General features: G+C 40.0%; 1 protein-coding gene across 3 annotated transcripts; it reads right to left on the bottom strand.

The window, feature by feature from the left end:
* Positions 1–5905: 5905 nt before the first annotated feature.
* LOC104236290 (uncharacterized) lies at positions 5906–9788 on the bottom strand. 3 transcript variants are annotated; one of them, XM_009790182.2, is made up of 3 exons: positions 8687–9788; positions 8139–8223; positions 5906–6156 (listed from the first exon to the last, which is right to left on the bottom strand). In XM_009790182.2, the coding sequence occupies exons 1-2, from the start codon at positions 9554–9556 to the stop codon at positions 8176–8178; spliced, it is 918 nt and encodes a 305-aa protein (XP_009788484.1). In that variant the 5' UTR covers positions 9557–9788; the 3' UTR covers positions 5906–6156; positions 8139–8175. The 3 variants fall into 3 exon arrangements, with proteins under 3 accessions (XP_009788484.1, XP_009788485.1, XP_009788486.1); XM_009790183.2 differs by having other exon boundaries at positions 5906–6153; XM_009790184.2 differs by lacking the exon at positions 5906–6156 and adding an exon at positions 7531–7727.
* Between the last annotated feature and the right edge of the window lie 9030 nt (positions 9789–18818).

Below are 18818 nucleotides of genomic sequence, written 5' to 3'. Positions count from 1 at the left end.
TGATTTTGAAAATATCCTCCATTCTTTTTTCCACTTTTTGGGCTCCCGAGTGTGCTTTGATGAAAGAATCTGCAAGCTCAGCAAAAGAATTTATAGAATTTTCAGGTAAAAGGGAATACCATGTTAGTGCTCCTTTGGTGAGTGTTTCACCAAATTTCTTGACTAATACCGATTCAATCTCCTGCTTAGTCAAATCATTGCCTTTTACGCCCGTTGTGAATCCAGTCACGTGGTCTCGTAGGTCTGTTGTTCCATCATACTTTGGAATAACAAGCATTTTGAACTTTTTTGGAATTGGGAGTGGGGCAGCACTTGACTTCCAAGGTTGTTGCGAATATCTGTCCATGTCTACCCCTTTGATTATGGGCGGCACCCCGGGTATCTGCTCTATGCGTTCACTTTGCTCCTTGAGCTGTTTCTGCAAGATTAGTACTAAATTTTGTAAATCGGAATTAATTACATTACCTGGTTCTCTCTCCTGCGATTTACTGGGAGTTCCACCGCTGCCTGAGTTACATTACCTGGTTCTCGTGAGGGTATTATTTGGAGTAGGTGTGGGTGTTGCAACAGGTAACTGGTTAACAAGTGTCTCAATAGCTTTGTTGACCTGAGTGGCAATTAATTTCTGCAAAGCTTCATCAACACTTTCAAATTGAGCATACTCGTTTATTTGAGATCCATCAGGAGTACCCTCACGAGATTGCCGTGGAGAGTCCTGCGGAGTAGGAATTTGAATGTTAATATTCTGTGGACCTCCCTGACTTTGTTGGTTTTCTTGGTTTCCTGGGGTGTTGTCATTGTTATTCGACATAATTGATGCAACAAGGAAGGTCAAGTAAAAACAAAATAGATTATCAAATTCCCGGTAACGGAACCAATTTGTTTAACCAAAAAATAGAATTTTAGTCAAAGCTAGAATTTAGAAGAACGCGGGTTTCTGATAATCGAAAGAATATGTAGAAGAAAGTAATTTGGGGTAACCAGAGTATAATCAGGAGAAAAACAAGTGAATCAAAGTATATTCCAATAGCATCTCGTGTTTACAAGTGATCAGATACCTCCATTTTATAGGTATCTGGAAGATATGCGTTTTCCCCAAATCATAATGAGGTTATTATGAATAATTAAAGACATTGAATGCTACTTTACACAATCATTATAATCATTACAAATTCTCTAACATATCCAGTATTTAATGCCTGTCAAATTCCGTATCTGCGCTCTTTATTATGGTCAGATCCATTCTTTTTGATAAATGACTTAAATAGGTACGGGCGCTGAATCCTTCGAATGTCCTCTCGTACCTCTTCCTTTGCCTTTGCTCGTTTCTATTGTTGCCCGTGCCTCTTGACTAATTATAATTCTTTGACTATTTGACCAGTCCACGTGTCTCAACATGTCACTTACATATATAGATGCAATTTTCCCCAATACACACAAGTCTCTCGAACAAGTCCTTACCGATTCTTCTTGCTTTCTTGTTATCTATTTTTTCCTTTAAACTGTTTGTCCAATTATAATACTCCTTCTGTCTCTATTAAGATAATGTAGTTTAACTTGACACAAAATTTCAAAAAAAAAGAAGGATAATATATAATTACTCCATTAGAGTTGTCCCACTTTATCAGTTGCACCCTCAAACTTTGCGGAAGTCCTATGACCCCCTTATCTTTGTTCGAACTTCGAAGTGGTATAAGTATCACCTTTTGAGCCCACGTGGCATCTAAATTGTTTTTCACGAAATTTTGCGCGTGGAATGGAAAAATCATTATCACTGGTAAAGTTGCTGCCATGTGACCAGAAGGTCACGGAATCGAACCGTGGAAATAGCCTCTTGCAGAAATGCAGGATAAGGCTGCGTATAATAGACCCTTGTGGTCTGGCCCTTGTCCGAACCCGACGCATAGCACGAGCTTAGTGCACCAACCGAGAGGTTGTAAGTTCGAGTCTCCCTAAGAGCAAAGTGAGAAATTCTTGGAGGGAAGGATGCCGGGGGTCTATTTGGAAACAGTCTTATTGTTGTTGTTACTTTTTCTTTTCTTTTCTTTTTCCTTCTATTTCTTCTCTTCGTCTTTCTCATTAACAAAATACCCAACAGAAGCCAATGCTAGCACTAAGAAGCCATTGTTAACTTTAAAAAAAAAAAAAAACGCTAAAGACAACCAAATTACCAATAACCCAATGAAAAAAGATACCAAGTGGGAATATATAAAACTGAGAAAGGGATTTTAATTTTGAAAAAAGATTGCCATTTTTTCCGATGATTATCTCGTCGGAGTTTTTTACCTTTGCCGTTGCTGTTACAAAATCCTTCCCTTCCATCCTAAAAATCATCTTTAGTGCCTTGTTTCTCTTTCTTAATTTGCTTTTCGTAATTATTCACCGGAAAAAATGGCCGCTGAATTAGGCGTATTTCAAATAACGAGGGAATGTTTAAAAAGGAAGAAATGAATAGGGAGGTAGATTGGAACTAAGAAATATTCAGTTGGGGTGGGACGATGAAGGAGACTTGGGTTGGAGGTTTGGGGGGGGGGGTGTTTGGGAGATGAAGAAAAGGAAAAAAGAAAAAGAAAAAGCAATCCATAATTAATAAAAAAGAAATTATGTAGTATAAAACACGTGTCAAAATATGATTGCTGAAACTGGTGTTAGCCATAAAAGATGGTATTTATTATATTTCAAAAAGAGCTAAGGAGGTCATACCTCCGCAAAGCATGAGGGTACAGATGGTAAAGTGAGACAACTCCAAGGGGTAATTATGTATTATTCCAAAAAAAAGACTTGATATTAATTTTTTAAATTGAATAATAAGGAAAGTATGTTAATTGAACAAGGAAGTAGTTTCTTAAAATGGTGCGCAAAAGTAGATTCAATCCATTGAAGTGAACTCACTCTATGTTTTGGGTTCATCTCTGATGGTGTGATGCTAAAAGGTCAATAAAACAACGATAATTATAACAGAGAATGTAATAAAAAATGGAAGACCATGGAAGTATAGGGGTGTACTGAGGAAACCAACAAACCGCACCAACTCAATAATTCGAGTCAAATCGAGAAAAAAAACCCGACTATGGTTTGGTTTGGTGTTAGAAAAAAAAATCGACCATAATTGATTTGGTTTGATTTGAACTAAAGAAAGTCAAACTGAAACTAAACCAACCCGACATTACATATATAGAAATTTTAGATATATTTAATATATAAATATAATTATTGTGATGTAATTTATAAATATTTTTTAAAAGATTTCATAATTTTATCTTTTGACGTATTATTTCAAGGTTGGACTTAGAACTTTTGAATGTTCCAATAAGTTTTATAGGGGCATTTACATCTATACCCGTTTTTTGTGTCACATTTTAACTTATGCCCGTTTTGCAAAAACAATTGCAAGCGTACCCGCTTTTTCGCATAACTTCAGCATACGGGGCTGAAGTAGCAAAGACAATCATGCAAAACTTCAGCATTCTAGTAGCCGGCCCTGAAGTTCAGCTCTAGAGCTGAAGATTTTGTTTTGTAACTGGCGAACTTCAGCTCTAGAGCTAAAATTTTTGTTTGTAACTGGCGAACTTCAGCTCTAGAGCTGAAATTTTTATTTTTTAACTGGCGAACAATTGAAGTTTTGTTTGTAACTGACAAACTTCACCTCTAAAGCTGAAGTTTTTATTTTTGTAACCGGCCTAGAGCATGACTGTAACTCTCTTTAGTTCTGCGATAGTTCTGCGAAATAAGGTGTACCTTTTGTGTCAGTTTCTTAATTTGTTCATTGTGCATGTTGATTTTCAGGAGTGCACAGTAGTATCGAGTAGGCATATCCAACAAATAAAATACTTGTTTGGGGTTCCTCTGCATCACATCATTAGATAGAAGTCAAAGCAATTTGTAAAGCACAAGAAATGGAACACCTCTTCTCATGGGGAAATTTGCTTTTACTTTAAAAGGAAAATCACTTAGCAGATTCATATCCAGCATTCTGAGAACTTAGACATGGAAGCCTCTTCCCTATTTACGGACTTTCGATATGAAGCTTCAAAAGTTCAAAAACCCACTGCTTCGATTCGAGAATGTAGATGCAACTTTGTGTTGTCATTGTTACGTTAGACAGAAAAAATAAAAAAAGCTACAAAATAATAATAACAGAGAAATAATAACATAGAAGAGGTCCACAAATGACAAATGGTACATATGAAAGGGGGAAGGAGAAGTTTGAGAAAGAAGAGACCGATATAGCTTTGAGGAGGAGAAGGAGGAGAAAGGGGGCTGAAGTCATTTAAAAAGTGGGTACAAGTTAAAAAGTTTTTTAAAAATGGGTATAGGTTAAATGGGGGCGGCCAAATAGGGCACCCCGTGCAATTTTTACAGTTTTATAGCCATTAACATTAGTAAATTAAATAGTGCTAACAAAAGCCCAAACCAAAATCAAATCAATACTAATGCTAATAAAAGACATTCAATTCAATACTACGAACGAAAATGTATTGAATATCAATTTTTTGTTTTGCAATAATTCAGATAAAAATGCATAACCTATTTTTATTTTTTCTTTAGCGTTTAATCATGTAATTAATACTCTCTTATTAGTCTATTTATTTTAGCATGACTTAGTACTTTTAGGTTATGTTTATTTTTATTATGGCTTTTTAATTAGCAATATTTATATTACATAATTTTATTGTCTTTATTGTTGAATATTTTAGGATAATGTCATGACATATCTCATATTTTGTATTATTTTCTTGAAAAATACTTTATATAGTTGCATCTTACTAGGACTAAAGAAATATTTTGAGCACAATTTATATGTTTTGTTCTACGAAGATTTTACCGAAAAAAACCCGAATAACATGAAAACCCGAGAAAAATCGAGAGTGAAAAATTCGAGTTTTATTGGTTTGGTTTGGTTTTTATATTTAATAACCTGACACAATTGGTTTGATTTGGTAATTGTAAAATCCGAACCAACCCGATCTATGTACACTCCTAGAAATAGGAGTGCCAAACGAACGGGTCGGGTGGGATATGGTTTGGATCAAAACCGGATAATGAAAAAAACGGATAAATTATCCGACTCGATCCATATTTAATACGAATAAAAAAGGATTATCCGACAGATAATATGAGTAACCATATTATCTATGACTTCTTGCATATGATCACTTTTGTGAGAATTCTTAGTCTCCCAAACTTAAAGAACCCTCAATTTGAGATTTTACAAATGTAAAAGTTAGACTCATTGATTATCCATTTTCTAAATGAATAATATGGTTCCTATCTATAATGACCCGTTTTTAGAAAATTTATTATCCAACCCATTTTTTAGTAGATAATATGGGTAGTTAACCATTTTCTTTTAATCATTTTGCCACCATTACATGGAAGTAATTTAATCGTGAGTGCATTTCCACGCCTCTTACTCTTTTCTACTTCGCATAATCTTTATTAGAGTAAAATCATGCAATCCTTAGTGAAGAAGCTAACAATTCAATATTTGATATCACTGCAACAACAATAACATAACTGTGGGGTCTGGAGAGGGTAGTGTGTGCGCATACCTTACCCCTACCTTGTGATATCAATATTTGATATCACTATGTCCAAACAAAATTAATCGGATAGAAAACTAATGTCGCAAAAATCCTAGTCCTCTAACTCTAGTAATCCTTCTAAAATTTGCCAAGTCGAAATATTAGGAATGGCAGCGGACCAGGACGGAGGTGGGACTGTGCATGAAATTACTTAATTTTGAAGTCCTCCCTCAGTGACATCCCAATTCTGGATAAAAACTTTCCCGCATCCAATACTTACCCTAACGCCAATTGCTCTTTGCGCCAAAAAGGACAAAAACAAAGTTCTTCACAATACAAGTGTATATAGAAGAAAAAGTCCAAGCCACACGTCTCGGAGATTCAATCCAAAGCAAACGAATTTTTTAACTAGCTAGAGAATATGAACAAGAAAGGCAGTCTTTTTCTTGGTAAAAACCCAAGGTTAGACATACATAGCTAGTATACATTCAGGAATGGCAGAACGAAGAGGACATATTCAAATCGGTTCAACGAAAATGCACATCTGCAGTAAGCAACAATTCTATCATTTAATCTTACACATCAAGCTGCAAGGCTTCACCAGCAGTTGTCCTCGCCACCCAGTGATCTACTGAGTAAGACAAAAATTGAGTATCTCAGATAAAAGATAAACACGGCTCTCTCCTACTTCTCTCCAAGCAGCTATCAAAGGAAGAAAAATGTTGTGCTTTCCACGGATCAAAAAAGATAATATTGTGCTTTTCATCATTCAGTTGACATAAATATATGTAGGTTCATGCAAAGTGCATAGCTAACAGGGTACAAGAAAATAAGGACTTCACAAGTGCAACTACAGAAATGTTACAACATTCATTCCCCTAAAAGAAGAAATGGCAAACCATTGAATTTTACAGAATGCAAGATCAATGCCCTGATATTCCACTATGCATGATTGTTTCCGCCTCATGTTATGTCCCTGAGACTTCGATTTGGTTGATTGGTGCTTCAATTCTTTTCTTTTCTTTTTTTGTTTAATAACAGTGGTGCCTTCCACCGGCTACCCTCTACCTCCAACCACCACAGGTATCGAATAACTTTGCCCGCCTAACTTTGCCCGCCAAGGCTTTAGCAGATGCGAAGAAATTTATGTGCATATCTGCCTTATTGGTGCCATCATTGGCAAATTTACGGAGTTTCTTGGAATATATAGTAATGTCATCATCTGTTCCTAGTTGAGCTACTAGCTCAAAGACGCACATATTTAACATCAGCCTGCAACACCTCCTAACCTAAAAGAGTATAAGGAACTATGCTCCAGAGTTTCTCTTAGGCATATCGAAGTTAATGCCTTAATGGGGGCATCAAATAGGCAACTTAGGCAATGACCAGAGGCAAGAAGGAAAATGAGGAAATGCCTATAGGAATAATAAGACAGCAATCACTGCATAGCATGCAATTATGAAAGTACCACTACCACAAAAAAGCTTGGAAAACATAGTTAGAGATGTGTCCATTTCCTTAGAGAGGAGAGAATGCAGTGAGTTATGTGCAAAGCATCCGACTCTCTAATCTGGTCTACCTATATAGTTTGCCAGCTGTTACATGCAAAGATGATTGGACGAGTTGTTGGGTAGGCTATTACTTATACATTGCTCAATGTGCATGCATCAAGCAAAATTGCCCTTCTTTCACTGGTATATGTAATGTGACTAATCAGATACATCCACTATGATGAGTCCATAAGAAACCTTTTTCTACTACAGGTTATAAGGGAGTCTTTGATAAGCCTTGGAAGAAATGAAATTCAAGAATGCAGTGACTAGAGAAGGAAGGGGACAGCTGATGTGTACTCTCTACTGAGCCTCTCATTTTCTTTATCAACTTCACTGAGCTAGGAACACAGCACTCTACCTTCATCTTAGCTCAGTGGAGTTGATAAGGGAAATGAGAGGCGAGAGGCTCAGACAACTGATTTCCTCTTCGTACTAAGTCTGACACGTACAAGTTATTACGAATTGAGAACCTAAATAGACAAAAAGTTCAGAGACATAATTACAGTACATATACATTCTTAGTTGCTCTTTTGAAATATCTCAGTCCATAAAAATGACCTAATCTGATTACAATGACCACTTTTAAGGATATCACATTCAATTGTTGTCTCGATCTGCTAAGGTTTTCTGCTTCACATCCAATGCCTCTCTAAGAAGAATAAATAATCCAAGGTGACACATTCATTTTAGCTACAATCAATTCAGTTACTGCAAATATATTAAAAATACATCACATGCAATCAGAATAAACCACTTTTAAAATTTCACACCTGAATGTTGTCTCTGTTTGTTAGAATGATTTCTAATCACACAAAATGGTTGTCTATATCACACATGCAGTTAGATGAGTTCGGATAAATATTTTCTATCCACTAAGGTCTTCATAATTTGATCGATTGTTTAAGAAGGAAGCACAATGAAAACAAAATTTCATAATAGTCCAGTGTCTGTGCGGGATAACCAATATTTTAGTAAATAACATTACTGCACAACTTACTAACACGGCAAACAGTTATTACCTGGAAAAACCATATATCTGCAGAAAAGGACGAATTTTTACCTTACAAAAGGAGAAATGCCACCTGAATCATCAGAATTCATTCCAAGCCAGCAACTTTGTACCTCAACTTCATATTGTGGTTTTCCTGCCATCGTTTCAAATCATTGTAAATATAAAGCTCAATCATCAATATCCACACACACAAAAAAAATCATTGTTGTTGTGTTGTTGGTAAAAAAAAAAAACAAAGACAACTACGCTTCAATTCCAAGCTAGATCCAAATGTTACTTCTTCCTTTCCAATTTATCAGATGTGTTTGACTGAGGGGAATTTAGGAAAGAAATCCAAACTTTTATAATTTGTGATCTCATTGAGCCATATATATTTATGTGACTAGAAATCATCTCATTAAAGGTAAAATAGGAAGTCAAAAGTTATTGTTTCTAACTATAGAAATGTGTCATTTTTCTGGAGAAGACTGAAAAGGAAATACTGCAGACGATCATACTACAACTTATCTACGCCTCAATCTCAAACTATTTTGTGTCCAAAAAATCCATACAGAACCCAAAATCCAAAAGTAAAGTCTATCTTTATTCATGCATACCTGCTCAAGAACCTTAGCGGAACTGGTTTCCACCAATCTAGCCAAACTATCAAGCTTAACAAGCATTTTATCATACAAATGCTCCAATTCAGCAGTATAATTTGAAGCATCAGAGCCCATCAACTTGTTCAATCTCCCAATCTCAAATCCTTCAGCACACAAATCCAACTCCTTCTGATCCTTCAAACCCCTTTTAATACTCACCAAAGATTCCAACTTTTCATCCTCAGCCATTGCATTTGGACCCCTTAAGTCACATGATATTAAAGGAAATGGTGAAATAGGACTAAAAGAACCATAATGGGATCGAAATGATGGACCAATGTTGATAATATCTAAACTTTTGGAGTCGAATGAATCAGTGGAAATACGGTACTGAAAAGCTTTGTACTCGTGGGTATGTATCAGTTGTTCATGAAACGGCGTCGTTAACAGAAGGAACAAAGAGGGGGGCAGAGAAAGTAAATACGGAGCATTTTGAGGGGTAAAAGAGTGAGAAGCAGAGGAAGTTAAAGAAAGGGTAGTTGTAGAATCCTTTAAAGAGGGTCTTAAAGGGGTTTTTCGGCGACCGGAAAACCAACCAAGAACGGCGGCGGAAGGATCATCCAGCTGGTGTAAAGGGAGGGGAAAGTGGGAAGGGATAGAGAGAAAATCGGTGATAGTGGCGGTAAGAATTGGGCCGTCGTCGGAGGCGATGGTTACGGCGGCGGAGGTAGTGGCGGGGTCGTCGGAAAGAGGAGTGGTGGTGGAGAATGACATGTGGCCGAATAATAGACCGTGGATGTCGCCGGAGGATGAGAAAAGACGGTGGAGGATAGAGGCTAAAGTAGTGCCGGAGATTTGAATCTTGTGTATAGAGAGATCATCCATGATTTGCTGAAAAGATTTGGGTGAAGCTAGAAAGTAATAAATTGGTGGTGACCAAATTGGATACAGAAAACGGTTTTTATTATCAAAGAGAGAAACAATGCGACTTATAATCTGTAATTCTGTATATGCAATCTATATTTTTTTTTTTGTATCGTTCCAACTTTATTGGATTAAAAAAGATTGAGTCAGTCGCTTCTATCTAATCCGTGTTAGGTTGTATTTGTGTTGTGTTGTTTCTATTTTAGAATGTTCCTAGAAGAATGATATATTTTTATATATAAAAAAAATTGTGTTTCAAAATTTTTAATATATTTTTAATAATGTATTTTTATAGCTATTAGTCATAAAACACGCGTTTTATGTATGTATCACATATCAATAAATATATTTTAAAAATTATATGAATATTATTAAAATAGTAATGTATTTGAGTTATAAAATAAAAATTAAAAAATAATTCAAATTTTTAAAAATAATGAATGTTAATCTCATTTAACTAATTCAATTAAAAAAGAAATCTTGTCTCGCAGAATTTTCCAAATAAGTTATTATGATTGCTTAAGGCTTCCTTGGTAAAACAAGTAACATAAAAATACTTTACCTCAATTCAACAAAAGTTTAATTAAAGTGACAAGCAATCAACTTAGTTGATAATACGCTAGACTTGAATAATTTTTTTTGGACTCAGTGTAACATGTCTTACCAAGCTAAGTTATTTTTATATTATCATTTAGCTGCTCATGGTGATTTTATTTGATTCATGTTAATAAATAATATTTGTTTGTATGAACTTTATCTCAAATTGAGTTCTTTTCCAAGTACACTCATGGGTGTCATTAATGATCTCCTTGTGACGACCCGACCAGTCGTCTCATAATTATCGCTCCGTTTTCCTTATTTATGCTTTTTATTGCTTTGTTTATCGGTTCAATGTGTGATTGAGTTGGTTGGCACGGGTTCGGAAATGATTTGGTAAGGTTTGAAACACTTAGTCTCTTTTGAGTAAGCTTAAGATAGAAAAGTCAACCGGATGTTGACTTATGAGTTAGAGGGCTCGGATGTGAGTTCCGATGGTTCTGATAGTTTCGGGAGGTGATTTGAGACATAAGAGCGTGATCGGAATGTGTTTTGGAGGTCTGGAGTAGATTGAGGCTTGAATTGGCGAAATTGAATTTTTGGCATTTTCCGGTTGGTAGGTGAGATTTTGATATAGGGGTCGGAATGGAATTCCGGGAGTTGCAGTAGTTTCGTTGGGTCATTTTGGATATGTGTGCAAAATTTCAGGTCATTCGGACGTGGTTTGGTATACTTTTTGATCAAAAGCGTAATTCGGAAGATTTTGGAAACTTAGGCTTGAATCCGATATGTTTTGGTTGATTCGATGTTGTTTGAGGTATTTTAAAGATTGGTACGAATTTGAATAAGGTTATGGGATATGTTTGTTCTTTTGGTTGAGGTCCAGGGGGCCTTGGGGTGATTTCGGATGGTTGACGGAGAGTTTGGAAATTTGGTTTGGCAGCTGAAGTGTGGAATTTGCTGTCATAACCGCACCTGCGGCTAGGGGACCACATGTACGGTCTCGCAGAAGCGATTTAGGAGTAGCAGAAGCGGAAAAGGGGCTAGGAAGGCTGGAGCTGCGGAAGCGGCTGAGGAGCCGCACCTGCGATGGCGCAGGTGCGGAAGGTGCATTGCAGATGCAAAAGCTGGGGAATAAGTGAAAACCGCAGAAGCGGCGTCTTGGACCTCAAAAGTGGTACCACAGAAGCGGTAGATGGGGCCGCAGATAGGAAATGCCTGGGCCAAAACATATAAATTCATTCCTTCGCGATTTTTGAGCTATTCCACCATTTTAAGTCGGTTTTTGGAGCTTTTTGGGCGATTTGAAGAAGGATTTCAAGGGAACTTCATTGAGGTAAGGATTTTGGACCTAAAACTTGTTCCTATGGTATTATTTCACGGATTAGAGCTATAATTAATGGAATTTAAGGATCAAAATTTGGGGAAACTAGGGCTTGGTATTGGAGACCTAGACTTGGGGATTTGAGGGACCATTTGTGGTTGGATTTTGGTACTTTTGATATGTATGAACTCGTGGGGAGATAAGAAACCTATTGATGTGAATTTTATCGAATTCCGAAACGTGGGTCCGGGGTCGGGTTTTGGTAATTTCGGAATTTATGTTGTAAATTGATTATATTCGCTTGAGCTTCGTTCCCTTAGCATATTTTGACGTCGTGTTTCTAATTTTGGATAGATTCAACACGAGTTGAGGCCGATTCGAGGGGCAAAGACGTCACGGGCTAGATTTCGGACCGAATTGAGGTGAGTAATGATTGTAAATGTTGTCCTGAGGGTTTGAAACCCCGGATCGCACATCGTTGTGCTATATTGAGGTGACGCACACGCTAGATGACGAGCGTGAGGTCATGCACTGTTGAGGATTGTGACTTACTCCATCCCGAATGACTGTTTTACCGCGTATTTGATTGAAAACTATTTGCTATCATCATGTTTTGGGCTGAATGCCATATTTGGGCCTCGTGCTAACTATTTGTACCCTTAGGGGATTTTTACTGACATTTCCTCACTGTTTTGACTTTATACTTGTACTCAGTCATGCTATATTCTATTGTTTTCATAACTCAGCCATGTTTACTTTGTTTTAACACATTAAATGAGATTCTAAATGATAATTTGGGCTGAACATCATGTTTTACTGTTGTCCGAGGGGCTTATGAGATTCTGACTGAGTAAGGCCGAGGGCCTGTGCTGTGAGGATACACTGATTTATGATTATGAGGCGAGGGCCTGTGTTGTACGCCATGAGATGGCTTGATATTGTGCTTGGGCCGTAAAGGGCCCCTCCAGGAGTCTGCACACCCCTAGTGAGCGCGAGTACCCATTGTAATGTGAGATATTGCCCGAGGAGCTGGTGTTGTTCTATGATACTGCCCGAGGGGCGGATTTTGTTGACATTGTGCCCGAGGGGCGATCCTTTATGTGTTTATCTTTCCTAGTTGCCTGTCATTTACCTGCTTAATTAAAAAAGCATTTCATGAAGTTTAAACTGAACTAAAATGACTTTATATATCTTCATTGATTCACGGTTTTTACTGCTTCATTATAATCTGTAATGTGCCTTACGTGATTTCATATTTCTCAGTCTTTATTTATGATTATTATTCACTTAGTTGGAATACTCACTTTACTCCCTGCACCCCGTGTGCAGATTCAGGCGCTGTTGATCCTGCTTGTGAGGGTTGAGAGCTCTCGACAGATTTCGGAGTTCACGAGGTAGCTGCTTGGCGTCCACAGCCCCATGCTTCTCCCCTTTATCTCATTTCCTTTCTCTTGTTAATGATTCTGTAATAGATTTGTAGACGCTTCAGACTTGTAATATATTGATAGATGTCACCCCGATATCGGGTTGTGTTGGTTTTATTTTCCGCAACTGTACTATTTCACCTTATCTATTTGGGATATTTATTATGCTTTAGACTTACTGGCATTATCTTAACTGCTTAAAAAAATTGGGAATGTGTCGGCTGACCTTGTCTTCAAGAGAGGCGCCATCACGACGGGGTTCGAGTTTAGGCTCGTGACAAGTTGGTATCAGAGCCTAGGTTACATAGGTCTTACGAGTCATGAGCAGGTTTAGTAGAGTCTCGCGGATTGGTACGGAGACGTCTGTATTTATCCTTGAGAGGCTGTAAAACCTTTAGGAAAAACTTCATACTCTTGGAATTATTGTCGTGCGAATTTGTTGATCTCAGTACTAAACTTCTGTTATTCTATTCTCTCAATGATGGTGAGGACACGCGCTACCGGTCAGGATAGACGACCACCAGTGCCACCAGCTGTGGCCATTAGAGGCCGAGGATGCGGTCGCGGTCGCGATCGTGGTAGGGGCAGAGGTGTGGCCCGCACAGCAGCTAGGGCAACACCTGCAGATCCACCAGCCGCCCCAGTTCAGGATCAGGTCCCTATTGTGGATGCTCCAGCAGCACCAGCTCAGGCACCAGCTGTGCCCATTGTGATTCCGGGTCTTCAGGAGGCCTTGGCTTAGATTCTGTCAGTATGCACTGGCCTAACTTAGGCGGTCTAAGTTACTACAGACGCAACTACTTCTCAGGCCGGGGGAGGCACTCAGACTCCCACCGCTTGGCAACAGTTCCTACTTGGCAGCAGTTCATACTTCTCTTTCTGGAGAAGTATGTGCCGCAGTCTCGCAGAGAGGAGCTGCGCAGGCAGTTTGAGTGGTTATGTCAGGGAGAGATGATTGTGACGTAGTATGAGATAAGGTTCTTTGAGTTAGCTCGCCATGCGATTTGGTTGGTTCCCACAGATAGAGAGAGGATTAGAGGTTTGTTGATGACCTCACTTACCAGCTTCGTATTCTTATGACCAGAGAGAGGGTGACTGGTGCTACCTTTGAGGAGGTTGTAGACATTGCTCGTGAGATTGAGTCAGTTCGTCGCCAGGAGCAAGAGGAGAGGGAGGCCAAGAGGCCTCGAGGATCTGGTAGTTATAGTGGTACTCCTTCGAGAAGTCAGTTTCAGCATGGCAGAGGCCGTCCCTTCAGGCATGCTCAACCAGCTCGCCCAGGTTATCGTGGGGTGTCATCGGGTCATGGTTCTCACGGTTCTCATCAGGGCCAGTCGTCACTTAGTGCCCTTACAACTCAGAGTTCATCCCGTGCTCCATCAGTTTAGGGTTCTTCTATGCCAGGTGCATCAGCTAGTCATTCCGGTGCTAGGGGTTCCCTTCAGTCCCCATCTCCAGCACTCGAGAGTTGCTATGAGTTTGGAGAGATGGGTCATATGTGGAGGCAATGTCCTCGTCGCCTTGCAAGTCCATCTCACTAGAGGAGTCAGCCATCGGCTTCAGCACCAGTTACTTCACCACTACCCACACAGCCAGCGAGGGGTGAAGGTCAGTCAGCTAGGGGTTCCCTTAGAGGGGGAGGTCGATCAGGTAGCGGTCAGGCCCGTTTCTATGCACTTCTAGCTAGACCTGATGCTATTGCTTCCGATGCTATTATTACAGGTATTGTTTCAGTCTGCCACAGAGATGCCTCTATATTATTTGATCCCGGTTTCACCTTTTCTTATGTGTCATCATACATTGCTCATTATTTTGGTACGCCCCGTGAGTCTCTTACATGTTCATGTATCTACCCTGATGGGTGATACTATTATTATAGACCGTGTGTACCAGTCGTGTGTGGTGACTGTTGGGGGTCTGGAGACCCGAGTGGATCTTTTATTATTGTGTATGGTAGACTTCGATGTTATTTTGGGCATGGATTAGCTATCTCCGTGTCATGCTATTCTGGACTGTCATGCTAAGACAGTCACATTGGCTATATCGGGTGTGCCACGGATTGAGTGGTGAGGTTTGACTGATTATGTTTCTAGTAGAGTGATCTCATTCTTGAAAGCCCATCGTATGGTTAGGAATGTTTGTCTTTTGTATCTAGCCATTGTGAGGGATGTCGGTGCAGAGACTCCCAGTATTGATTATGTTCTAGTTGTGAGGGATTTTCCCGATGTGTTTCTTGAAGACCTGCCAGGCATGCCACCAGACAAGGATATTGACTTTGGTATTGACCTGTGATGGGCACTCAGCCCATTTCTATTCCGCCGTATCGTATGGCACCAGCGGAGTTGAAGGAGTTAAAGGAGCAGCTTCAGGAACTCCTTGATAAGGGGTTCATTTGGCCTAGTGTGTCACTTTGGGGTGCGCCAGTTCTATTTGTGAAGAAGAAAGATGGCACTATGAGTATGTGCATTGATTATAGGCAATTGAACAAAGTAACAGTTAAGAATAAGTATCCTTTGCCTCGCATTGATGATTTATTCGACCAACTTCAGGGAGAGAGAGTGTTCTCTAAGATTGATCTCCGTTCAGGTTATCATCAGTTGAAGATCAGGGACTCAGATATTCTTAAGACAGCTTTCAGGACCCGATATGGTCATTATGAGTTCTTGGTGATGTTTTTTGGGCTGACTAATGCCCCAACAACGTTCATGCATTTGATGAACAACATGTTCCGGCCTTATCTCGACTCATTCATCATAGTCTTCATTGATGATATTCTGGTGTATTCGCATAGTCAGAAGAAGTACGCGGAGCATTTGAGAGTTGTGTTGCTGAGATTGAGGGAGGAAAAGCTTTATGCAAAATTCTCCAAGTGTGAGTTTTGGCTTAGTTTAGTGGCTTTCTTGGGGCACGTGGTGTCCAGCGAGGGTATTCAGGTTGATACAAAGAAGATAGAGGTGGTTCAGAGTTGGCCCAGACCGTCCTCAGCCACAGAGATTCGCAACTTTCTTGGTTTGGCAGGCTATTATCACCGGTTTGTTCAGGGTTTCAACATCTATCACATCGCCCTTGACCAAGTTGACTTAGAAGGGTGCTTCATTTGTATGGTCGGATGAGTGTGATGAGAGCTTGTAGAAGCTCAAGACAGCCTTGACCACAACTCCAGTGTTAGTTTTGCCATCAGTTTCAGGTTCATATACCGTGTATTGTGATGCTTCGAGAGTTGGTATTGGTTGTGTATCAATGCAGGATGGTAGAACTATTGCTTATGCTTCTCGTCAGTTGAAGCCCCATGAGAAAAACTACCCCGTTCATTATTTGGAGTTGGATGCCATAGTTCACGAGTTGAAGAATTGGAGGCATTACTTTTATGGTGTGTCTTGTGAGGTATTTACTGATCATCGTAGTCTCCAGCACTTGTTCAAGCAAAAGGATCTTAATGTGAGGCCGCGGAAGTGGTTAGAGTTGCTAAAGGATTATGATATTACTATATTGTATCATCCGGGAAAGGTCAATGTGGTGGCCGATGCTTTAAGACAAAGGGCAATGAGTATGGGGAGTTTGGCATATATTCCAGCTGGGGAGAGACCTCTTGCATTTGATGTTCAGGCTTTGGCCAATCGGTTCATGAGGTTAGATATTTCGGAGCCCAGTCGGGTATTGGCTTGTGTGGTTTCTCGGTCTTCCTTATATGATCGCATCAGAGAGCGCTATTATGATGATCCGCATTTGCTTGTCCTTAAGGACAGAGTTCAGCATGATGATGCTAGATATGTGGCTATTGGTGATGATGGGGTGTTGAGGATACATGGCCGGATATGTGTGCCCAATGTTTATGGGCTTCGGGAGTTGATTTTGGAGGAGGCCCATAGCTCGCGGTACTCCATTCACCCGGGTGCCGCGAAGATGTATCAGGATCTGAGACAGCATTATTGGTGGAGGAGGATGAAGAAAGACATTGTGGGATTTATAGCTCGGTGTCTCAATTGTCAGTAGGTGAAATATGAGCATCAGAGACCGGGTGGCTTGCTTCAGCGTATGGATATTCCAAAGTGGAAGTGGGAGAGGATCACTATGGACTTTATTGTTGGACATCCACAGACTTTGAAGAAGTTCGATGCTATTTGGGTCATCGTGGATCAGCTGACCAAGTCCGTGCACTTTGTTCATATGTGTACTACTTATTCTTTAGAGCGGCTGGCAGACATCTATATCCGGGAGATTGTTTGATTGCACGGTGTCCCAGTTTCAATCATTTCAGATAGGGGCACTCAGTTTACTTTGTAGTTTTGGAGGTCTGTGCAGCGAGAGTTGGGTACTCTGGTTGAGTTGAGCATAACTTTTCACCCTCAGACGGACGGGCAGTCAGAGCACACTATTCAGATATTGGAGGACATGTTGCGTACTTGTGTCATTTATTTTGGGGGGTTATGGGATCAGTTTCTACCGCTTGTAGAGTTTGCTTATAACAACAACTACCAGTCAAGTATTCAGATGACTCCATATGAGGATTTGTATGGGAGGCGGTGTAGATCTCCAGTCGGTTGGTTTGATCCGGGTGAGGCTAGGCTATTGGGGACAGACTTGGTGCAGGATGCTTTAGAAAAGGTGAAGGTAATTCAGGAGAGGCTTCATACAGCACAGTCGAGACAAAAAAGTTATGCTGACAGGAAGGTTCGGGATGTGTCCTACATGGTTGGTGAGAAGGTTCTGTTGAAGGTTTCGCCCATGAAAGGTGCTATGAGATTTGGGAAGAAAGGTAAGTTAAGTCCTCGGTTCATTAGGTCTTTTGAGGTGCTTCATAGGATTGGGGATGTGGCTTATGAGCTTGCTTTGCCAACCAGCTTGTCGAGTGTGCATCCGATATTTCATGTTTCTATGCTCGAGAAGTATATTAGGGATTTGTCTCATGTTCTGGATTTCAGCACGGTTCAGTTGGATAGTGATTTGAATTATGATATGGATCCAGCAGCTATTTTGGAGCGTCAGGTTTGAAAGTTGAGGTCAAATAATATAACTTCAGTGAAAGTGCAGTGGAGAGGTCGGCCCGTGGAGGAGGCTACCTGGGTGACCGAGCGGGAGATGCAGAGCAAATATCCTCACCTGTTTGAGGCTTTAGGTATGTTTCTTGACTCATTCGATGACAAACATTTGTTTAAGAGGGGGAGGATGTGACGCTCCGGCCAGTCATCTCATGAGTTACCACTCCGTTTTCCCCATTTCTGCTTCTTATTGCTTTGTTTATCGGTTCTATGTGTGATCGGGTTGGTTGGCTCGGGTTCAAAAAGGATTTGGTAAGGTTTGAGACAATTAGTCTCTTTTGAGGAAGCTTAAGATGGAAAAGTCAAACGAATGTTGACTTATGAGTTAGAGGGCTCAAATGTGAGTTCCGATGGTTCGGATAGCTTCGGGAGGTGATTTGAGACTTAGGAGCATTGATAACTAGGGATTATGATGCATTTTACCCTCCTTCTTGCTTAAGTTTTGATTAGAAATGTGTACAAAAGAGTCCCAAAGGCTTACAAGTTGTGCTTGATTGCAGGTTTGATCAACAAGATGACAAGGTGTCAAAAACCAGCTAAAAAATGAGTGAAACTTGCACAAGTACCAAGACAAGATCAAGCTCAGTTAAACAGGGCCAGTGCGGCCGTACACCATTCTGTGTTGTCCACAAAGATGAAGTTTAGAGAGGATGTTTTTCAGGCCACAAGGCAATGCGACCACAAAGGGTTTTGTGCGGTCCGCATTGGGTTCATTGCGGCCGCACTCAATTTTGTGCCGTCCGCAGAGCCAAGGTTCAGAGAGGTGGCATTTTGGAGGAACTGGCCAATGCGGTCCACGGTCCTTTTTTGTGCGTACCGCAATAGAAGCCACCGCGGCCGCACTCGACTTTATGGGGTCTGCAAAGCCAAACTTCAGAGAATAGAATAGTTAAGCCAAG

This window comes from Nicotiana sylvestris, chromosome 7 (assembly GCF_000393655.2).
Source record: "Nicotiana sylvestris chromosome 7, ASM39365v2, whole genome shotgun sequence".
Classification (NCBI taxonomy): Eukaryota; Viridiplantae; Streptophyta; class Magnoliopsida; order Solanales; family Solanaceae; genus Nicotiana; species Nicotiana sylvestris.
Note: the sequence above shows the minus strand (reverse complement) of the source record. Positions and strands in the feature narration are given on the sequence as shown.